The sequence below is a fragment of the Diceros bicornis genome, chromosome 22 (genome assembly GCF_020826845.1).
Source record: "Diceros bicornis minor isolate mBicDic1 chromosome 22, mDicBic1.mat.cur, whole genome shotgun sequence".
NCBI lineage: Eukaryota > Metazoa > Chordata > Mammalia > Perissodactyla > Rhinocerotidae > Diceros > Diceros bicornis.
The window spans coordinates 21617801-21642907 of record NC_080761.1 but is presented as its reverse complement, the minus strand read 5'-3'; the positions used below and the strand labels follow the sequence as shown (position 1 = coordinate 21642907).

Here is a 25107-nt window from a genome sequence, read left to right as displayed (position 1 = left end):
TTGTGCTTTTTGTACTTGTAAGATATGCTAGAAGTTATCTGCAGACCATTTTCCCAGGACTAGCGTTACCGTCCAAATTGCATCTTGTTGGCATGCACCAAACATCAAAATAAGTTATCTGGGGCTACTCTCACCAAGGTTAACAACTGATACAAGGGGCCAGCCCTGTGGCCTAGTGGTTAAGTTCGCCGTGCTCCGCTTCAGTGGCCCGGGGTTCAGATCCCAGGCATGGACCTATACCACTTGTCAGCCACGCTGTGGTGGCAACCCACATACAAAATAGAGGAAGACTGGCACAGATGTTAAATCAACGTGACTCTTCCTCAGCAAAAGAAAAAAAAATTGATGTGAGTCATTTCATAAGAGGGGGGATGTGAGATTTTCATATTACATTAGAAATTGAAGTATTAATCAGTTCCATCTCTTCATTTCTAGTGAGGAAACTGTGGTCCAGAAAAGTGACTTGCAAAGGTCACAGATCTAATTAGTGTCAGTTGATGAGAGAGCCCAGAGGTGACTCCCAACTCAGTTCTTCTACTTCATTCTGTCTTCTAGATGCAATGCTCTGAGTAAGTAGAAGAAATCTAAACGGAATATAAAATCTTAAAGGGACCTTACACACGGTCCATCTCGTTCAACTTCTCATTAAATCTGGAATTTCTTCTGTAGCACTGTGACAGGTGCCATCCAGCTTCTGCGGCTCTAGCGGCAAGATACTCATTAATCCTTAGGAAGCAATACCTTTCCTTGACGGACAAATAACCATAAGTTCTTTCTTACACTGAGCTCTAATCTGCCATTTTGCCACTTTCATTCGTTCTGAGAATCAAAAAGAATCAGTTTTACATGCGTCTCAAATATTTGAAGACAGCTATCATTCCGTAGTCACAAAAACGTTCAGTTAGTCTTGGGTTTCAGTTCATGGGACTCTTTCCAACTTCGTAAAACACCCCAGGATTTGCTCTAATTTGTGAACATCCTTTCACTGCATGCTGAAATGAAATTAATATTGCAGATGTGGTTTGGCCAGCACTTTGCATATTAGATTATTTCCCCCATGATGACTTTTTCAGCACCCTAAGATTACATCAATTTCTAAACAGTTGGCTCGCATGTTATTTCTAGCAAGCTAAAATCTCCAGATTTTTCTCATCTATAAACTCTTGACAAATGCACTTTCATATTTCTATCAATCGCTTTCTGTTGTGGCTAGGATAATGATCAGGGTCCATGATTCCATGTATGATTGTGCCCGTAACTAGCTTGCCAACCTCACTTTTATGCCATCCTTTCCCTTTGACCTCTGGCCAGTCTTCTTACATTTCAAACGCACCATCCTTCCTCTAGGCTTCCACATACTGTTCCCCTCAGCCAGGATGTTTCTGCTGGGCCACCCAGGTCTAGTAATTTCTAAGTCATCCTTCAAAGCTCAGTTCAAATATCACTTCATGGTGGGACTCTTCCTTGCCCTTCTCCCTGTGTTCCCCTCCCAAGAGTACCTTTTTACCTGTTATAACATCCCACAAATCTCCTTCAGCCCTTGTCTAAATAGCTATACTCATGGAATGAGGTGTTTGTCTCCTCAGCTACACTGTGAAGTCTATGAAGACATGGTCAATGTCTATCTTTATCTGGCATAGGGTTTTGCATGATTTAGACCTTCAATAAATATTTGTTAAATGAATACTGAATTAGTAAGATCAATATTTTGAATTTCCCAGGTAATCAAAGAAAACACTTAGCTAAACTCTGGGGTGCAAGTTGTACGAAGAAGAAACTGCATAGGCTCCAAGACAATAATGAAAAGGAAAAACCTCTCCAAAAGAAAGAAGTGATGATAAAATTTAGAAAACTATAGAACTATGTTCTATAAAGATGAATGATAATTTTTTTTCAATCTTTATAGGAGGGGGTGGAGAGCATGGAAGAAGGCAAACAAGCACAGCTGAGTGGTATATTTGTTGTTTTACTGTTAATTTGACACATCTGAACCAAAGCATTCACAATACTTGATATACTTTGAAGAGAATCATATACTATAGTCGTAGACATAACCACAGAACAAGCAGAACAATTAAAACTACATAAGGCCTTAAAATATATCCACAGTGTGTATTATTTCAATATTCATTCATTTACAAATTAGACTACATACCGTTAATTTTATTTTTATTTTTCTTTCATTGTTTTATTCAGGCAGGATTCATTCAAGTAAAGGCAACTTAGTTTTTGCGTGAACTTTATTTTTTACTACATTGGTTAATATAAAAGTTATGAATTAAATGTTTTCTCATCTCCTCCATCCAGGAGTGAATCCATGAAATTCTCAGATAGTAATCCAAAACTATGGGTCCTGTTCTTAAAAATAGCCAAAGTGAAAAGGGACAAAATAGCCAGTCTGTTTGTGGTCTTGAAGAACATCTAAACAACTTTCAGATTTTCTTATAATGAAGAGTACTTCAATTCTATGAGATTAGTCAAAATTTAAAACAACATTGCATACAAAATCATTCTCGAAGCTCTAAACGCCTTTTAAATAACTAAAATGAAAATTTTAAGTAGTTGCCTCACAGTACCAAACTTATAAATCAAAACTCGTTAAAATTCAGTGCTATCATGACTTCTCATTTACAAGGTAACTAGTTGGTAAATTAACAGATGGCAAAGAAATTAAAGACAATTTTTTTAAAGGAGAAAATGTATGATAACCAGGGAATACAGAAAATTCAATGTATTTTACAATAAAATAACTATTTAAACCTCTATCCCTGTACAACAGGGTTTAGGTCATCTCTTTGAACTTGAGTGTTTTCTTACAATTTATTCTATTATGAGTACTTGAATTGTTTTAGATATACAGCTTTTTATTGAAAGAATATTACATTTGTATACCAGGATAAGATTTAGTACACTGAGATGTTTTAAAAATATTTATAAATTTGTTTCTGATATGCAAAAGCATTTGGCAATACTTTTACAGCATTTGATTTCATAGAATTAAAATTTCATACAGTACTCATTTTGATGTTTAAAAAAAAATTCACAAAAAAAATATAAATTACACAGCCTGACTGCATGATACTGTTATTTCCAGTTTCTAGTTCTGGTAATTAAAACCTTCATTAAGTCTGTTAACAAATCATTACCTGTACATTTATGAAGGCAACTGACATGATTTGCAAACAAAACTTTCAGGTTTTATGTTATTTACCAAAGAGTGCAGTTCAGCAAGAAAAGAAAACCCAGTATGCAAATTTACACAATATTTTACAAATTTACCAGTTCCTGTGACACAAACTGTTTCAACCTTTCAAGGTACTGTCCATAAAGTTCCACATCATTGTGACCTGCCCCTTCAACCCACAGAGGCTCCACAGGTCTTTGGCAACGCTCAAACAATGCGAGGCCATGTGAAAAGTCAATGACTTCATCTTCAGTCCCATGAATTATTAATACTGGAGAGGTTATCTTAGAGATTTTGTCAATGCTGTAGGGAAAGAGGAGGGGGGAAAAGTCAATAAATTAACTATGAAAAGGAACGTAAAACAAATTTTCTTGTGCTTCATCAGAGAGAGAATTCAAACATCAGAACTGCCTATCTTTCAATCAATCCAGAATGAGTAGATGCATCTTGGATTTCAAATAAGATTCACAAGTCACCTTTACATACTCCGTCCCTTAAGATTATTTGAGGAAGTTAACTTCATGCACTTCTGTTTTGAGGGAATCACTCAATGGTTACTGTCACTCTACTGCAACCTTTCTACACTGTTGCTGTTGAGCACAGAGATACTGAGTTGCAAGGAGAGGAGGAAACCAAGGACCATTTCAAGTATGTGCTAACTTCATACCTCTCTGTACTCATTATATTTTCCCCCCTCCTAATCTCCTACTAAAATGGCAGCAAAATATTGTTTTTGTTTTAGAGAATTAACTCACAAAAATAGGGATAATGTAACAAAACATAACAAAATTTTAGAGCTGGAAAACAGACCAATGTGTGAGATAACAGATTATAAGTGTAGGAGAAAACACAATTTTAAGAGGATAGAAGGTAAAGAAAAGAACCGACTCAATTTATTCCACAGAATACCTCAGAAGGCTAGGAACTGACAGAAGGCTAGGGATGAAGGCATGTGACTGGAATCCACAGAATTTGTTCAAAGTCTGTTTAAGAAATAGTTCAGGTCCCCACCCCCCCCGCCCCAGGTTCTTTCCTCTTCTTTTTGCAGCTGGGCAACTGCCCTCCACCCCAAACTAGAGGCTTTGTGGACTAGGGAGTCGCCAGACACATTTTAGGGCAGAGGTATCACAGAGATCAAGTAAACAGATACATACTGGCTGCTATGAACCCATTTTCCCTACTGGGCTCACAGAATGCTGGCAGTCAGGCCTTCATCCTCCAAGGAGGAGTTTTAGAAAGAGTATTCTTTTTTTTTTTTTTTTTGAGTCTCTATTCTTTTTTTTTTTTCCCCCAAGGCCCCAGTAGATAGTTGTATGTCATAGTTGCACATCCTTCTAGTTGCTATATGTGGGACTCGGCCTCAGCATGGCCAGAGAAGTGGTGTGTCAGTGCGCGCCCGGGATCCAAACCCGGGCTGCCAGTAGCGGAGTGCGCGCACTTAACGGCTAAGCCGCACTTAACGGCTAAGCCACGGGGCCCGCCCTAGAAAGAGTATTCTTTGGAGACTGTATCCACCATAAGAGGAAAGATACATAAATACTGACATGGTGGGGTGGGGATCCCCAACTAATTGGCTTTACTACATCACTCTACAGTGAAGCTCACAGTCAACGAGCCTTAATCATCCGCTTCAGACCTGCTCTTTAGTCTTTCACTCTTACATATATATGAGGAGACAACCAAGAATTATCACACATCAGAGAACACTGTAAATATGACAGAGATCAAAATAATCAGAATCAAAAAAAGGCAACTCAGAGGAGACATACACTACCTGGAGAAGAAACCTTACAAACAAATAAAAATTCTTTAAGAAAATCCTTAGAGAGAGAGATTACGTATTATAACCATAAATAAAATGAGGACAGAATCTTGAAAAGGAGGAAAATCATCAATGAAAGAATTCAAGGCTGCATTTGGTAAGGAAAAAATGCTTGGGTATATTATTTGTTGTCAAATGTTCAATAGTAGAGGAATTAACAAAATTTTTCTAACAAAAAATAAAACAAATGTACGATCTTTTTACAACGGTTTACTGGTAGTGCTGTCCTCTCTGTTGGTGCAGCAGAAATGAGAGAACAAGCTAGACAGATATACAAGTTGGCAACAGCATTACCCCAAATACATCCCTAGCATTCCCACCATTCAGCTAGACAGAAGCAGTATAATTAATGCACATACCTTCCAACATACCATTATCTAAAACACAAACAACCCCCAAATAAATGTAGAAAGCAAAAACCTCCCCACAGCCTGCTCTGGTGATAAGATAATACGCTTCCATAAGCTCCCCTACGAAAATCACCCCTTACTGGCTAATGATGAAAAAATTTGTTTTTGAAATGACTCTTGCTGTTTTTTATAAAGAACCAAGTGATGACTTGGCCTTTGGCCCATCTATCATTCACAAAAACCCTTTGTATTGCTGCCAGTTAGGGAAAGAAATGACTGAAATTTGCCAGTTTCTCACTTCTTGCCTTATCCCTTTCTTTGAGAACAACAGGCCGTCAATTTTTTCCAACTATGAAGAGGACCTGGTAGGAACTACTATCCTGTAGCAAGAGTAGTAGCCCTTCTTTCAAATTTGTCTAACATTGTATGTTTGCAGACTTTGTGGCAGCAATACTTATTTTAGATAATTTAACACTCAACTTTTTTGTAATTCACTCCTTTTGTAAATCAGATATCATTAATTAGACATCCTTCACTTATTTTTATGCGCACGTGTCTCATTTTCCCTCTCCTTGTTCCTCTTGTCCAGTATTATGCGTCTCGCTGGATGGAACCATCATCCATTAGCAGCTCAAGTCAGAAACCTGGGAATTATATTCCAGTTCTTTTGTTTAGCATCCTATATCCAGTCTGACACTCAGTTCTGTCAATTTCATTTCTAACATTCTTTCTCTTGTCTCCATTACTAGTGTCAATGCCTGAGGTATACGGCCCCCTTCAGCACTTTTCACCTAGATTACTACTGCTCAAACATTTCAGCCTCCTGACAGGTGGCCTGCCTCCACTCTCTTCACAAATTAATTTTTCATAATTTCTATAATATATGTAAAATAGAAACTCATGGCTGAGTGAACTGTATCATGAATACCTTAAGTGATGGAAAAAATTCCCTCAAATGTTTCTTTGAATAAACTATTTTGAATATTAATACTTACTTTGGGAATGCATCAAAACAGTAGGTCTTCTTGGTATCAGGAAAAGCAACTCGCATTCCCGAGGTCAAAGGAGAATGAAGGATAACAGCAGCACTCTCATACCGAGCAGCAAGATCCACAGATGGTACTGTCCCTATACTTTGGCCATATATAATCACATTTTCAGGGCGAATGCCATATCTACAAAGTTTAGAAGTTAAAAAAAAAAAAAATAGAGTTGGAGAGTTGGACCGTATGAAACGTTCAATCATTCCTAAGGACTTAATCTTATCACAGAATGACTTAGAATGAGAAAACGTCAACAAACATATTTAAAACAAAAGTTTCTTAGTTATCACTACCATATTTAAAGCAACAATAAGACCTAAATTCTTAGCTTATTTTATCTGTTTCAATTTCACCTTTTGAAAAATAATTGCTGAGGTCGTTTAAAATTTCAATCCAAAGAAATGAATTTATTAAATCACTTATGCAATTCAATGTAGCATATTGTTGACTAAATTTGGAACATATATCACTAATATTTTAATGGATTGATGTTTAATAGATATTGGGTGTTTATTTTCCATTCAATATAACAAAAGTTCTTTATTTCTCTAGATATCAAAAGTGACTCATTTTACTTTCTGAAGTTGGCCACAGAGATGAAAATACTACATATAGTTTCAGTATGGAATGAATAAAATATACGTATGATTTTAGCCAAGAACAAATTACCATTTTTCCTGAAATTTGCCTTTACTCATAAAAATGGATTAATGATTGAAAAGATAAGCAGATAAAGATTCTAAATGCCATATGGTTCAGTCAATTATGAACAGATTTCATGCTAAAATCTCAACAGTATGCTTTACTTGCTTAAAAAATGCTTCGGGGCCCGGCCTGGTGGCAAAGTGGTTAAGTGCGCACGCTCCGCTTGGGCGGCCCAGGGTTCACGGGTTTGGATCCTGGGCACGCATGGACGCACCGCCACGCTGTGGCGGTGTCCCATATAAAGCCGAGGAAGATGGGCACAGATGTTAGCCCAGGGCCAATCTTCCTCAGCAAATAAGAAGATTGGCATCGGATGTTAGCTCAGGGCTGGTCTTCCTGACCAAAAAGAGGAGGATTGGCATCAGATGTTAGCTCAGGGCTGGTCTTCCTCACCAAAAAAACCCCAGAAAAACAAAAAAAAAGAAAGCAGGTCTGGCCTGGTGGCGCAGTGGTTAAGTGCCCATGCTCCGCTTCAGTGGCCCGGGGTTCACAGGTTTGGATCCCCAGCGCGCACTAATGCACCACTTGTCAAGCCATGCTGTGGTGGCGTCCCATATAAAAAGTAGAGGAAGATCGGGCACGGATGTTAGCCCAGGGCCAATCTTCCTCAGCAAAAAAAGAGGAGGATTAGCATCGGATGTCAGCTCAGGGCTGGTCTTCCTCACCAAAAAAACCCCAGAAAAACAAAAAAAAGAAAGTGGGTCTGGCCTGGTGGCGCAGTGGTTAAGTGCACACGCTCCGCTTCGGTGGCCCGGGGTTCACAGGTTCGGATCCCCGGCGTGCACCAATGCACCACTTGTCAAGCCATGCTGTGGCGGTGTCCCATATAAAAAGTAGAGCAAGATGGGGCACGGATGTTAGCCCAGGGCCAATCTTCCTCAGCAAAAAAGAGGAGGATTGGCATCGAATGTTAGCTCAGGGCTGGTCTTCCTCACAAAAAAAAAGCTTCAGATTTAAATATGTGAACTCATTCACTCAGTAATATTGGGTACACACTACGTTCCCAGCACTGTTACTTGTCTACAGGATAACTGTCCCAACTATAAACCACTGCAAGTGTAAATGAGATGCTACAGGAGCTAATGAAGGTGGGGTTAAGGCTTAGAGTGACATCAAATATGGCTTTCCACTTTATTTTTATTTTATTTTTATTTTTTTGGTGAGGAAGATCAGCCCTGAGCTAACATCCATGCCAATCCTCCTCTTTTTGCTGAGGAAGACTGGCCCTGGGCTAACATCTGTGCCTATCTTCCTCCACTTTATGTGGGACGCCGCCACAGCACAGCCTGACAAGCGGTGCATCAGTGCGTGCCCGGGATCCGAACCTGGGCCGCCAGCAGCGGAGCGTGAGCACTTAACTGCTATGCCACGGGGCTGGCCCTGCCTTTCCACTTGAGAAGTCTCACAGCAGTCACTTTTGGCTAAAGGCCATTTGCCCAACAGCTTCTAGTCTTTTGAAAGGGTAACAGAGTTTTTCCAAGGATGTGAATATTCACCAGGAAAGAGCAAGACAAACCCCACATGCTCCCTATGGCCCTTTCCAGGGGCACAGGGCTATGTGAATTATCCAGATAGTGACATACCACCCCATAGTTTCTTCCAGTCAGTCCTACACAAGCATTTGGATATGTCCCAGAGTTTGGGTTCCATCTACTCCAGACTGACTCTAAATTTAAGTAAACTCAGAAAAGCTTTTTTCTTTACAACAGACCTAGCCGTACACACTACACAGGAATGAAGAAATCATGAAAATGAACTTTTGCAGCATCAGCATAACTCTTGAGGCTGCACAGCTGCTGTCAGCTGAACAGCAGCACTGTTGGTGGCAGCTATCAGTTTTAGGCTAAAGCTAGCAATGGCAAGCCTCCAGAGTAGCAGAGGCAGCTGCCAATTGAACATAAGGACTCAAAAGCAATAATAGAATTTCAGAAGAGTAGAAGTTAGAAACGACTTTAGAGACCATCAAATCTAGTTCAGCTGCTTACTGAGCAGATGTTCAAAGTCAAAGTAAGTTATTGACAGACCTATAATTAGAACCCAGGTATCCTGACTCCAAGTCCAGTGCTTTTCCCATTACAGCACACAGATAATGAGCTCAAAGACTGTGGGGGAAGGCTGCATAGTGAATATTAGTCTCTTATTTTCTCTTGATCGACCAGAAGTTCAAAAACTGAGGTTATTATAGATATTCAATTATCCTGGAAAGGAGATCATTCAAATAATAATTATCTAAGTTCATTATTTTTCCCTTTCTGGTTATATAAACCCTAACTTTTTACTTTAATCAAGTAAAGAAAATAAAAGGCATGAATTCTAATTGCACACATTTTATTAGATGACAGAATTCTAGAACTGGAAGGGATCTTAGAGATTATTTAACTCATCCTCTTCATTAAACAGACAAGGAAACAGAGGCTCAGAGAAGGTAAATAAATTTCCCAAGACTACCTATACTTACTAACTCTTCCAACCATATTTAGAGTTCATGAGAGAAAACATAAGCCTGAAATTCTACACTAAACTAGTATGTGGGACTATTTAGGAATTGATCTATTCTGCCTTTGTTCCTCATTCATACTGGTCATCAAGTAAGTGTGTTTAAAAAGACTAGAAATCATTTTAGAAAGTTTCCTTCAAACTGATAATCTGACAAGATTAAAAAAATAATAATAAAGCTGACCACTTACAAGAGGGGATTTTTTTTACATAAACATAGAACATTGAGCTAGATACTACTGTTTTACTTAAATAAAGTTATCCTTTTGTGTTACTTAGAAGCACTAATCATGAAAGCTATCTGCTTTACTTTAACATCCTTAAAAACTATACCAATCCACTGAAGTTATACTCTAAAAGAATGAATTATGGTATGTGAATTGTATCTCAATAAAAACATTATTAAAAAAACATATTATCATACTTTCTTGACTGTTATTATACCACATTCAACTGGCTGACTCCGAAAAGTAGGCACTCATTTTTGTTTGTTTTTAGGCCTGAGGGGACTGACATCAGTATATCTGAGCAGATTTTGACTTTGGCCATTTAAGGTAGTTTTCAAGTTTATAAATGTTTACCCATCCCCCCCAACAAGTTCCTTATCTACTACTTATACTACTTACCATCTATTTTTTCTTACTCATCAGATATATGTTTTTATATCATTTCAATTGATTTAAGAATCTCCTCGTATAGAACTTTGCTATGCGACTATAGTTTTATTATATATCTTGGAGGAGTAAATGGTTCTAAAGACATTTTCTAAAAAAGGTTATGCCTACTAATAAAATTGAGGAGGTTCTCCCTAATTAACTGAAACCATTAATATTTAAACATTAAATTAGGAACAGTAAGACTTCTTTAAATAACACAAACTCTGGCATAGGATTTTATCAAAAACAATCCAGACTCTTATACTGTTAATAATAAATCAAGTGAATGATTAGCTAAAATCACTGTTTTCTCTCATCCCCTTGAAATGTTGCAACTTTGAATTATCATTTTTATATCACACTCCAATAAGGTTATAAAACCAAACATTTGTCATTGGCTTAAATTAAAGAAAATCACACACATATATGCACTAACAGACACACAAATGTGACCTGTCTTACAAAACTTTTTCATGCTATTATACAAAATTTAAGATTACAATTTAAAAATTTAACTCTTCATAGGTATATATTGGTAAATATAATCTCTATTTAGTACTTCAAGACGTGTTGTAAAAACAGTTTTTATTCTATTCTTATACAAGACAATTTTAGTTAACCATCACTAGTGTGGAAAATCCCCAATCACCATTTACCTTGTCCTAAGAGCAAGCCAAGCAGCTTCTATGTCTGCGTAGAGGTTCTTCTCCGTTGGTTTCCCAGAACTTGCACCATACCCAGAATAATCATATGAGAATATATTACAATTAATCCGTGATCCCAGTCCTATGTAAAAGCTGCTCATCTGACCAAGATCAACAGCATTTCCATGTGAGAAGAGTAAGGTGTATTTGGCATTGGGTGAGCAACGCACAAACATGCAGGCAATTCTGTTGCCTTTACTGGTTCTAGTCATGAAACACTCAATAGCATCTTTTTCTCTAGAAGAGTACTGCCAGTCTGCTCGTTCTGATAGGTGTAAAGTCCAGCGGCTTCCACTTTCATCACACATCAGCGTGTAAGTTGGATCAGGTGGCAAAAAAGCTAATTTTGAAGCAATTTTCCCTGGACAAGGTGGACAGCAGAAGAGGCAACATAGCTCACTAAATGAAAGATTATTCATCTTCTGAAAAAGAAAAGGAGACAGCAAATGTTTTAATCACTGAATGTGGATTCTGCATTCTCATACAACGCAAGGTTAAAACAAAGACACCATTAAATTCTACTGGCGGTCAGTGTCTACAACTATTACCTTCAAGTATCTTGCCCCAAACAGATTTTTGGCATCTTTCTAGAAAAACTTTAAATCCTGAGGTGAGGCAAATATTCCTGACCAGGAGACAGACTCAAATACTATACGACATGTTTCAAATACTAGTAATTGTATCTTATAATATTTAACCAAACTATGAAAACTAATCCAAAGAATGAAGGTAATATTTGTTATTTCTCAACAAACAACAACATAGGCGGTATGAAATATCTTTAGTGTAGTTTGTAATTTCTATGTAACTCAGTGAGAAGTCTCAGAATCTCATGGAGAAGCTACAGATTTAACATGATACAGTAAATTTATAATAATTGCATTTATGAAGCACTTACGATTTGTCAGGCATTGTGCTAAGTGTTCTCTGTGTATTTCCATTTTTAATCCTCAAAATAACCCTGAATGTTGCTCTGGGAAAAGAAACTTGCACAAGGTGAGGCAGCAGTAGAGGCAGGACTTGACACCATGCTCAATCACTGTCCTCCATCACTGGGCTACACTGCCTCAAGGGCTCAGAAGACTATTTGTGTCAGAAGCCTATCACTTCATCCATAGTGCCAGTGGCCCAAATAACCTATAAAACATTAAAATGTATCTATATATGTAATTATTGTGCAAACTAAAAAGGCTACAATATGAAGTCCATTATGGAAAAAAGGTAGTATCCGCTAAAGGTAAAATTTCCCAAACGGTTAGATGGGAAGGAGCATAAGGTTTGAAGTCAGAGAGAGCTGAGGTGGAATCCCAGCTCTACCACTTACTAGCTGTGTGCCCTTGCGCAAATTATTTACCTTTTTGACCCTCACTGTCTTCATAAGTAAACGAGGCCAATGCCTACACTGAACCGAGTGGTTGTGAAGAACAAATACAATTTATATAGTTAAGGTACATAATACAGTAATGGTCATATAGTTGGCACATTCAGGAATGATCCACTTTCTCTTATTTTTTTTCATTAATATTTTTAAAGTATCCAGCTCATATTAACTCAGGAACAAAAATAAAGTAATACTTGTTTGCCCTACCGGCATTTCCTTCTATCTTTTCCTTTCTCAAATTCCTATCTCTTTTTAGCAGTAGGCCATTATTGCTTAGTTCCAGGAAGAAGGCATTCACAACAAACACCTTCTAGAGGTTTGGTGGCACCTAATTTTCTCCAAAAAATCTAAATACAAGGATAGGAAAAAATGTACATCATTATACCAAAAATGAGAGGAAATCACTCCAAAGAGTGACTACAGAGGTGAGAATATGTGGCAAGAAAGGAATGCCTTTTCCTCACTACTGAATCAAAATCTAGTCTATACTGCTGAATACAAATGTGTTCATTTCCCAGTGTAAACTAGTTAGATAGAGAAACAAGGGTGGGAGTGACATAAAAGGCTTTAAAAGATGAGTAAAGAAAGGCCAGAAAAGTGTCACTTGGATATTGGGAAACACCTTTACTTGTTATTCCACCTTTATTCTTTTTCAGCCTTCAAAACAAATATATAGTCTGAATAAGTTAATGTCTCAGTCTGGTTGGAACAAGAGTTACATAGAACAGAAATGACAACCAGGTATCATCTCTAGTGCTAACTCTAATCAGCTCCCCTAAATGTTGTGCTGAGAAGGATTCTGAGGACATGCCCAAGGCTTGGCAGGCAAAGAATGTGTGATAAATTAGAGATGTATACTACAGAATTTGGCTATAAATTTATTATCCTGCTCAGGAGGATAAAGGACCTGGTGAAGATGGCAAGGAAGGGAGTTCTCAAAGGGTCAGTTCCAGAGAATGAGATGATCTAGAAAAAGAAGATGAGGTAGAAGGTACAACATATCCATGCTGTCTGTTTAATCATCTGCCTACGTTTATTTCTTGGCCCCAATTACCTTACACGCCATCAAATGCTGACCCACAACAGCCTATTAAAAGCCTGATTAATAAGTAAACTGTACATAGCTAGACTACATTCCTATAATTTACCTCTTGAACACGAAAACTTTTATATACTATAACAAAGTAATTTTGAAATAAACCTGGCTGACTGAACATATTTAATGCTGCAGAGATGCTTCCGGGGATGAACACTGAAGGAGAGAAGCAGATAGGAGAAAAGGTGCAGTGCCAGGGCCTAGTCTAACGAAAAGACAACCTGATTTTCTTAATGGTGGCAGAAGAAATTATTCCCACCTCCACTGCCTCAAACCCAGATAACTGGTGTCGATTTAATAACAAAAACTTGTAAATTATTGCTTTCCTAATAACAGGCCTTCTATAGGGCACCAACACAGATGTTTAAAAAAAAACCTATTTTCTCCTTTTCTGTAAGTGTGAAAAACTTCACAATAAAAAGCATAAATGAAGCAGATAAACCTAAGTTTTAGTATGATTAGAGTTGAGCAAGTTACTGAGAGAAAACATTTTATTCTTGATAAAAATTTTAAAAATCATTGAAATACTTTGTTAAATTTACGATAATTTTAAGTCCAATTTGTTTTATATAAAACTTATCTGAATAAAAATACATCATTTACTAGCTATTTCTTGGCAACAAAATTTGAAAAGACAAGGCAGTGAATAATTGTAGGGAGAAAATGAGAGACATCTAAGAGCACCCAAAAACCATAAAAGATGGACAACAAATTGAATAATTTATACCAGAATTTTCGGACTAGACAAAAAAAGGATTTAAAATAAGTTACAATAAACTTGTAAAAAAAAAAAAAAAAGAAAGAAAGAGAGAATACAAATGAAACAGAAAAAAAGGGTCAAAGTTAAGGAGGATAGAAATAGAAATACAATATCAATACTATAGGAGTTCCAGGAAAAAAATAGAGGAGAAAATAAAGATAAGACAATCTAAGAATTTCTCAGAATTATAGAAACAAAGAAAACTCAGATTGAAATAGCTCAGAGTGCCAAACAGGTATTTAAGAAAACTCTCATAGCTAGACAAATTACAGTAAATTTTAAGACTGCCAGAAATAAAAATCTGAAAATTTCCAAAAATGAAGGACAAATTACTTACAAAAGAACAAGAATCATATGAACATATGACTTCTCAATAGCAACACTAGAAACCAGAAGACATTGGAGGGATAGTTTTTTTTTTTTTTTTTTTTTGTGAGGAGATCAGCCCTGAGCTAACATCCTGGCGCCAATTCTCCTCTTTTTTTTTTTTTGCTGAGGAAGACGGCCCTGGGCTAACATCTGTGCCCATCTTCCTCCACTTTATATGGGACGCCGCCACAGCATGGCTTACCAAGCAGTGCGTCGGTGCGCGCCCGGGATCCGAACCAGCGAACCCCGGGCCGCCGCAGCGGAGCGCGCGCACTTAACCGCTTGCGCCACCGGGCCGGCCCCTGGAGGGATAGTTTTTAAGTAATGAAAAAATAAACTTTGAACCTAGAATTTTACAGAGACAAAATACCATTTTAATATGAGGATAAAATAAAGATACTGCAGGTGTACAAGAACTCAGAAGGATTAGCAAACCAAGACCCTCTTGGAAAAACTCCAGAAAGGAAGAAAATAAATCCAAGAGAATTCTATATCTGAGATATGACAAATAAAGGAGAATAGTTAATATAATGTATTTTTTTGTAAGTAAGCAATAGAGTAAAAAAAAAAGACAGCAAAGTATATCTCTAACAATTCAGAATCAAACAACTTTGGAGAATACCAACATAGAAAAGATTGGAAGAAGAGTTAGGGAGTATTTAAGAAGTGAAAATGTGCTGGGACACTGGTCACTTGACTTGTTCACAGTGATATTAATATTGATAAGCTTAACACATGGAAGAAAAACATGAAGATAAGTATATTTCTTAATAAGCCAGATATAACCACGATAGAAATTATAGCTTGTAGGATACACCTGAAGTAGTTATAGTTATTTATTACAAATGTCTAGCTTTGAATATTATTGTGTTATACCCAAGAAGGAGCACAAGCACAAATAAATAAGAAAAAAGAAATTAAGGGCAGAGATCAACAAAACAGAGAACAAAAAGCAAGAGAGAAATTAACACACCCAAAAGCTGATTCTTAGAAAAGGCTTCCACGACTACTACCAGCAACTAGCATTAACTGAGCACTTACTAAGTGTCGGGCACTGTTCTAAACACTTTTCATATATTAACTCATTTAATCCCTTCAACAACACTCTGACATAGGAATTATCATTACACCCATTTTACAATTGAGGAAACAGAAGCACAGAGTAGTTATGTCACCTGTCAAAGGTCACAAAGCTGGTAAGTGGTGGAACTGGGAAGTGGCAGAATGACTCTGGGGCCTCAAGTCATAACCACTGTTTTGCGGAAAGAGTACTCAGACAAGACTGATCAAAAGAAAGAGATAAGCAAAAAACAAAATACTAAATGAAAAAGACAGCCTTACATAGTGGTTTTTTTTTTTTTTAATTATTATATTATTTTTTAATTTTTTAAAGATACTTCTCTTTTTTTATTGAGCTCATAATAGTTTATAACATTGTGAAATTTCAGTTGTACATTATTATTTGTCAGTTACCATATAAATGTGCCCCTTCACCCCTTGTGCCCATCCCCCAACCCCCTTCCCCTCTGGTAACCACTAACTGTTCTCTTTGTCCGTGTGTTAGTTTATCTTCCACATATGAGTGAAATCATACGGTGTTTGTCTTTCTCTGTCTGGCTTATTTTGCTTAGCATAATACCCAAGGTCCATCCATGTCAGATATAGTTTTTAAAAATAAAAAAAAGCACCGGGCCCAGCCCAGTGGCATAGTGGTTAAGTTCACATGCTCTGTTTCAGCACCCTGGGGTTCACAGGTTCAGATCCTGTGCATGGACTGACACACCACTCATTAAGCCGTACTGTGGCAGTGTCCCACATACAAAGTAGAGGAGGATGGGCATGGATGTTAGCTCAGAGCCAATCTTCCTCAGCAAAAAAAAAAAAAAAAAAGAGGAGGATTGGCAGCAGATGTTAGCTCAGGGCCAAGCCTTCTCAAAAAAAAGTGTCAGTAAATTAAATAACTTGGATGAAATACATGAATTTCTTGAGTAATAATATAAAAGGACAACAACAACAAAACAATTAAAAAATAGACAAAGGATCTGAATAGATATTTCTCCAAAGAAGATATACAAATGGCCAATAAGCACATAAAAAATGCTCCACATCATTAGTCACTAGGGAAATGCAAATCAAAACCAGAGTGATATCCCTTCATACCCATAGGATGGCTATAATCAAAAAGTGAAATAACAAGAGTTGACAAAGATATGGAGAAATTAGAACTTTCATACACTGTTAGTGGGAAGTAAAATGGGGCAACTAATTTGGCAAAAAGTCTGGCAGTTCCTCAAAAACTTAAACAGAGTTAGCATTTGACCAAGAAATTCCACTCCTATGTATACACCCAAGAGAAATGAAAACATATGTCCACACAAAAACTTGTACATGAATGTTTACAGCGGCAAAATTTGTAATAGCTAAAAGGTGGAAACCATCCAAATGTCCGTCAACTGATGAATGGATAAACAAAATGTGGCATATCCATACAATGGAATATTATAAAGTCATAAAAAGGAATGAAGTATTGATACATGCTACAAAGCGGATGAATTCTGAAAAAAATTGTGCTAAGTAAAAGAACCTAGTCACAAAAGATCATTTATCATCTGATTCCATTTACATGAAATGTCTAGAATAGGCAAATCGATAGAGACAGAAATAGATTACTGGTTGTCTAGGACTGTGAGGGATGGGAGGGTTGGGGAACAACGGCTAAAGAGTATGGGGTTTCTTTTGGGGGTAATGAAAATGTTCTAAATTGATTTGGGTGGTGGTTGCACAACTCTAATTTATATTAAAAACCACTGAATTGCATATTTTAAATTAGTAGATTGTACAGTATGTGAATTATCTCTTAATAAAGCTGTTATCAAAAAAAAGGTCTTTGGAAAGCTAGGTAACTTTGCAAAGAAAGAGCAAAAGTACGTATGTATTTGCAGGGTAGCTGGGAATTTTCCCTCCCAGGTATTAAGACAGACTACACAAAATTAAAATAATAAAGACACACTGGTGCTGGCACAGAAACAAACAGTCCTACTAACAGAAGACATAGCTCATAAACAGACCTATGTAGAAATGAGAACCTCCTATGACACAGTTGGTTTCTCAAAGCAGTAGGAAAGGATGGATTTTTTTACCAGACTACGCTGGGAAAACTTACCACATAGGCAAAAGTAGTTAGATCCCTCCACCTCTCAGTATGTAGAACACAAACTTCAGACAGATTATAAACTAAAATGCAAAACTAATACAATTAAATAATCCACAAAATATAAACATTGGTAGATTTAGCTTCCCTCAAATAAAGGATTTCTATTCAGTGAAAAATGCTTTGGGAAAGATGATTTCTTCATCCAAAACTGTCAGAGGGTTAATATCTAAAATATAAGGAACTTCTGCAAAAACAAGAAAAAAACAAGTAACTCTAGAACAAATGGGGAAAAGATGTAAATACGCAATTTACAGAAGGATAAACAAGGCTAACAATATGAAGAAAGGTCACTCTCACCAACTATAAGACAAAAGCAAGAAATATCACTTCAAAACTATATGAAAAATAAAAGTTAGAAAACTGAGTAATATCAAGTACTGGTGAGAATGGGGGAAAACAGGAACCTTTGTGAACTGCTTGGCAAGCCATTCTGCTTACCTGCGACCCAGAATCCCACTCTAGGGTAAGTACTCCAAAGAAATAATTGCACAGATCCTTAAGGTGCTCACAGCGGCATTATTTGTATCAGGGTGTAGGAAGCAACATAGATTCGATCACTGGGGAAATGAATACGTAAATGTGTTGGATGCATATAATAGAATATTATGCAGAGTCACAAGTAGTGATTTTGATGGCTAGAGCTTAAAAATGTAGTACTGGGTGAAAAAAATAAAGAATAAACTGAGATCTATAATACCATTAAGATAAATTTTATGCATCTTCAAGGACAAATATCTAAACATATGTACATCTGAGTGCATGCTTTTGGAGGGGGCAAAGGAGGAGGAGATTGAAGGGAAAAAAATAAAAACTAAGTAAAACAAGAGCAGGGCCTATGTTTATAGACTGATGATGATAAAGTGCCATAAACGAGACTAGAAGTTCCAGAGGGCAAGAATCACATCTGCTTGCTTACCACTGGACCTCTAATGCCGAACAGAGTACCTGACACATATAGGGTTTCTAATATTTTTTGGAGGAATGAGTTATTAGTAAATTAATAAGATTAACTCAGATCTCTGTACTTAAGAAGCTCTCACACAAACGAAGAAAAAAGTTTACTAAATCACACGTTAAGAAATGAAGCAAATATTTTTTTGACAATCACAGGTTTCTTGTATGGGGGAAAAATAGAAGCAGTCAAATAAAAATCTATGAACCTAAGTTGGGGGTGGGGCGTGGGTTGCAAAAGCACGGCTAGTTACTAAAATGATTCAGTGCATTACGGAGCACAGAACAGGACAGTCTTCCAGGGAGGAGGAAATCTTGTCCCTCCTGAAATTAATTCACAAAATGGAAGGTCAACTCATAAACAGATGGCCCATTGTGAAAATTAAGGTTTTCCTTTTGGCAGGGGACTTTTAGGGTTACTTCACTTATAGCAGGAGGAATTTCCTAAAATTGTATGAAATATAATTTAAGAACCTGCTTCTCCTGGTGACTTTTCCTGCGCAATGACAAAGGAAAAAAGATGAACATCTGAGTTCTTTCTCAGCAAAACAGGAAGACTAGTGTTAAAAAATGTCCCTAAATAGAATGACCTACTATATCTCCTTCCTCTCTTCTGAGAGAAGAAATTACTGAAATGACTCTTGTCAATTCTTAATGTAATAACAATTTACTGAAAAAAATCTCCCTTCAATCTCCTTTCTAATAGTTTCTTGGTAATGCAGATCGACTCATATTACTACTGTCTACAAAGGACACCTGACACTTTTAGGGTTCACAATTTTGTTGTAATGAACAGAACTAGTACTCAAGTCTTTTAAAGGTTTTAGAGAAAACATTTAAAAAACGCTTATATCTTTTCTTCATGTTGTGTGATATTTTGACAACTGTGCTCTACATTGTATTTATGCTGATTTAAAGTCTTAGCCAATTTAGAGTGTTGGTGGTATAGGATAAGTCACTTAAATTTTGATATACTAGATTTCACGTTAAGAACTACATTATAATGTCCAAGATGAATTACTTTGAATTTGGCTTCATTCATGGATAAATCTGGGGAAGTAATATCACATATTCTATTCTGTGGAATGTCAGAATTTATCCTGTCTCCTAGAGAATCTGCAACAATTTCCAGTTATTTATAGGCTCATCTATTTAGCATTCCGGCTTCTGGAAGTCCCAATGATTCACAATAACAGCAACATTTCCCAGAGATTATTTTTTAAAGTTACAAACAAATCTCTGAGCATTCAAAGACAAACATAATTGAAAATGGGAAGACTGCACAAAATGTAAAGATTGGTCTGTTTGCTATCATAAAAAAACCAAACAAACCCACTTTTGATGCTTACCTTTGGTAATAAAAATTAAAGTCTGATGTTTTTTAGATAAACTGACAGAAGAAACCAGAAAAATAAAATAAAATTATATTTACAGCAGAGCCTGACTAAAACCAGAAATGGACAAATGAGGTGGATGTTTATTAACAGTAAGAGGTAGCAAAGATCAGAATGGACTAAAGTCAGAAATGACAGCAGAGAAGATATTCAACTATGAAAAAGCAGGAAAAAAATCAGATTTTAGGTCAGTTCTGTACAAGGGGGCCAAGGGCCCAACACATCCCAATAGACTAATCAAAAAAAAAAAAATCACCGTAATATTACTATACAAAGGTAGTCAATTATGTAACAGCTCAGTAGCCTACTGGTATATCATTACATAAACAAGGAAAACTAAACTTACTTCAGTATCCATTGAGGACATCAAGCGAGTTAGGCACTCCCACCCTAAGATCCAGTATGTAATCTGCAGCAGCATTTATGGAAGTAGAGCAACAGGTGAAACCAAATAGGTCTCAAATAGGAAAAACATACTGGGCAATGTCAAAATAAGACTCCTTTCCCACTGGTGAGAAAAGTCTGAGTTAGACACTGAAAAAAAGTTGAGGTGAAGATGGCAAGCATCTACCAAAGATATCAAAATAGTCTCAATCCTAGTGTTAGCTATGAACTTACTTTTTAGTAAAAAAAAAAAAGTTAAGCAGTAAGGATCACAAGTGAGGAAATGGGATCTATGACAATATTATAGTAGAAGATGGAAATTAAGGCTGAAGAGCCTATAAGCTGTGCCAAGCAAACTAATCTGGATCAGAAGTCCTACACAGGCCAATGTAGCCATTTCTATACTTATGTTTTCCCTTAGTTGCTTAATACTGAATACTTACTGCACTGTCGAATACAGGCACCATTAACTACATGGTTATTTAAATTAATTAAAATTAAATATTCAATTCCTCAGTCACACTAGCTACATGTGACTAGTGGCTACCAAATTGCACAGTACAGAATGAACATTTCCATCACTGCAGAAAGTCCTATCAGGCAGTGCTGAACTAGAACGTTTCAAACTTGGGCAACACAGAATCAGAGCATACATGCTTTATATCCATACTAGCTTGAAATGCTGAAGCTCCTTCCTTCCTGCCCTTTCCATCAAAGTACATACAGGCAATCTTGATAGATCCTCCTGTGGAACACTGAAAACCACATAGAACTAAATGAGATTACCTACACAATACTGTTTTAGAAGAACGTATCTTGACAAATATATTACATCCAACCCAATTCTAATGTAAAAGATATTTTAGTAAAAATCAGCAATGCAAGTAAATCAATTAGGCTATCTATACATTTTAATGCATGGTTTGGATGTGTCAAAGGGATTCAGGTTCTTAAAACGTTCTCTGTAAGCACGTGTTGCAACCAAACCATAAGCTATAAAAACATTTGTGACTATTAGCCAACTAATTTCTGAACATAGCCCATACAGTACTCTAAACACTTACATTCCCAATGATCCACCTAAGTAATGCCCTAACAAGTGAATCAAGTCTTTCTGAATAGGCAGGACAGGTTGTGGATTTTTGCATATGCTAATATCACAGATTCCCATAAAGCTTTTTGTGACTGGTAAGTACCATAAGCTCAGCTTTCCAAGTCACACCTCTACATGTTGCTGAGCATAAGCTAAAACATGAACAGACACAAGTTCTCCCCCACTTAATCATCAGTTTTTGGTAACTCTATTGAAAGACTCCAAAACACGCTCATCCTCAAAGTTCACAGAAAAGCTGTCATAGCACATCGGTAGAGACATTCCACAAATACACATTATTCTCTCCTCCTTTGTAAGAAGTAAAATTTGTTTCTGGGAAGCTTTTCAGGTGAACACTTAATACATTCCACACCACATAACACCCAGCTATAGCACAATATAATATAATCAAAGTAGTCATAAATTTCAGAAAATTTAAGGATTATTGATGATGATAAATGATGAACACAGTCTTTTTCAAAAAGAGGGCTCATACTACTGTATCCCAATTTGAATTTCTAAGAGTTATAAAAAAGACTATAAAACCATCTATGGTCAACACTGCATACGAACAAGTACCCAATCAGCCATTCCTTACCAAGTAGTAAATAAAATACGCTGTTCCAATAAAGTAAAAAACTACCAAACAACAGCAAAGCCTTTGTTCTCAGGCAATTGAAATTTCTGTAAAATATGGAGCCAAAAGACAGAAATATAAATGGTGATAACATTACAACTACATTCAAATAATTATTAAATAAGCTGCATAATTAAGATTTGATATAATATTTTTAAAAATAACATTGTAATTATAAAAGTATTATAAGACACGGTTAAAAAAAATTCCAACCACATAGGGAGTTACAAAATAAAAGTCTTTCCACCAAGCTAATATAAGACTGGTTAAAAGTCAGTTTAAGACTTCAGTTTCCTGGATACTCTACCCAACTCAGAAGACCAGAGGTTTACACTGGAAGAACCGTCTCTGAGGAATCAGACTAATCTGAAAGAAAGATCCAAAGATACTGATATGGGAGATTACATAAGGAAGTGGGGGGAATGGGAAGGATGTGAGGGAGAGTTATATCCTCTTCTATAAGTGGGATGTCAACATGTAAGAAGCAGACATATAATACTGTTATCCAGAGATATAAACATCAAAAGAATCTTTCAAAAGCAAGTAAATGCCCCTTGGAAGGGATATATGAAGGAGACAGGGGGGCCTGAGTTTGCCAATTTTCATAACAATCTTTGTAGAATCATTTGGCCACATGCTTGTATAAATTTGACAAAAATAAAAATTTTAAAACAAAAAGTCTCTTCCCTAATTCCAACTCCAAGTCAAATCAGGCTCAACACCAGAAATTACAACTGTGGGTCATTTGTTTTTAGTTCTGGTGTTTGCTACTGTATATTTATCTTCTATTATCATAGTGTATCTTCATTATGAAAGATTCAGATTTACCCTATTTTTCTCCCTTTGCTGCTCATTCTGACTTGTTATTTTTAGTTTTTATTGGTTATTTTTATGACTTTAAATATTATATTTGAATCTCCATTTCTTGATCCATCAACTTTAGAAAGTTTCTACTGGCTCCCTATGTAATCATATACCATTATTGTTGGCTATACAATCATTTTCACATTAAATTTTACATTATTTGCAGTTTGTTTTATAACTATTAAGTTTTCTGTGTTTTAGCTATAGGTTGATTTTTAAAAATTGGGCAACAATAAAAAATATTTACAATATTGTTCACTGCCATTCAAGCAGTAGGATAAAACCCAGAGAATGAGTAGTTATTTCATCACTAAATTCCAAGTGTTAAGGTGTTTATGCTCCAGTAATTGCTCAAAAATAAGGCACATTTCAATTTCCTTCATCTATTGACTTTCTGAAGAGCCTTTAATTTTCCTGGAGTTTCTGCCTTTTTTTAATTTTAAGAAAATTCATAAGCTTTTATTATGTTTAACACATTCCAACTTCTTGCTTTTAGAATTTGTGCAACAGAATCCATGATGTTTTTGAAGACATTAGACTCCAGTGAGTTGTTTTAATCTCAAATAATTATGTTCTGGGCCAGTTCAGAGCCCAGCTGTCTGTCTACCCAGGATTTCTTTTCATCACATACTTCTGTTGTTTCTTAATCTCATGCTTTAACCTTTTTGTATGCTTTTTTGTTTGGTTTTGCTGGAATACATCTCCAAGCACTTTGCCCCGCCTCGTTCCCAAGGATCTGGGAAAGTAAATCACATTTTTATGCACACTTTCAAAGTTTCCCTCAAAATTTAAATTACTGGCCCACATCTAGCATCCAATGTTGATGTCTAATACCAATTTTGATTTTTGTTTGTGATTCCCAACTCTCCCCCACAAAAAATTTATCAGATTTTTCTGTATCCTTAGCTTTGAAATTTTGACACTATATCTAAATGTGTGTTATTTTTCATCCATTCTGTTTGGCGTTTAACAGATCCTTTTAATCTAAACTGAAGAATTTGCTTCAGCTCAGAAAATTTTTCTTCTACTATTGCTCCGATTATTTCCTCTCCAGCTGCTTCTCTGTTCCACTAGGAATTACTATTTAGGAATCCTATAACTATCCAATATACCTATAAACTCTTCTCTCCTTTCCCCTATCTCTTTCAGCTCTATGTTCTAGGGAATTTCTTTTAGTTTATCTTACAGATTACTACTTTAGCATTCTAGAGTGTAAAATCAACTTTAACATTAAAACTCTTTATTTTATGGGTACAGTAACCTCTCAAATCTCTCTTAGAATATGAATTAAGACAAATTTTTGTTCTTGTTCTATCCATATGTGTTTTTCAGATAATGTTTGTTCCTTCTGTTTGTTCATCTTGTATTTTCATGCTGTTGGACTGCTTTTTCATTGACTGTTCATATTTATAAACAAAGAACAAACCGAGTTCCCTTTACATTTGTGTAAGCCTGTTGACTCAGAAGACTTCTAGCCTGAACAGGACTGACTGGCTGCAGGCTTGGAACTCCTGTAACTACTAAAATAAAGAGAATTTCTGGGGATAGAATACTTTATTTAAGAGTCAGTCTCAAGTCTCTCAATCTCTCTCTCTCTCTCTCACACACACACACCCCGCCATCCACCTTTGCCTATGGAATAAACAAGTCTGTTCTGTTTACCATCTTTAGTGGGAACACAAGATATTTAACAAATATTCAAGAACATGGTACAGCTTTATTTGGTCCAGTAATGCAATGAGAGATTCTGCTCAGTAAATTTTTCCAATGAGTACAGTGTAGTACAGAAAACACAAAGCTAAGAATTAAGAGACTTGGCTTTTAGTTCTAGTTTCACTACTAAAAAGTTGGTGACTTTAGGGAAATCCATTTTTTCTACTAAATTTTACTTTTCTATAAAATGAGAAGTTTGAGCTCGATATCAAGGTTTCTTCTAATTCTAAAACTTTATGACTAAGATTCTTTTTTCTTCTCGTAAGCTTCAGATTCAATCTTCCATAGCTT

The 25107-nt window shown here is 36.4% G+C and overlaps 1 protein-coding gene across 4 annotated transcripts in view; it reads right to left on the bottom strand.

Annotated features, from left to right (window-relative positions):
- Positions 1-1940: 1940 nt before the first annotated feature.
- The window catches only part of ABHD17B (abhydrolase domain containing 17B, depalmitoylase), a 46977-nt gene continuing 23810 nt past the window's right edge, over positions 1941-25107 (bottom strand). For 3 of the 4 annotated variants that reach the window (XM_058565651.1, XM_058565652.1, XM_058565654.1), the window contains 3 exons: positions 10913-11382; positions 6352-6531; positions 1941-3487 (listed from right to left, as the gene is read on the bottom strand). In XM_058565651.1, coding sequence (XP_058421634.1) covers positions 3268-3487; positions 6352-6531; positions 10913-11382 — 870 coding nt within the window. In that variant the 3' untranslated portion in view covers positions 1941-3267. Of the gene's footprint in view, positions 3488-6351; positions 6532-10912; positions 11383-11858; positions 12098-25107 lie in introns of those variants that run through there. The other variant, XM_058565653.1, reaches the window with a different exon arrangement.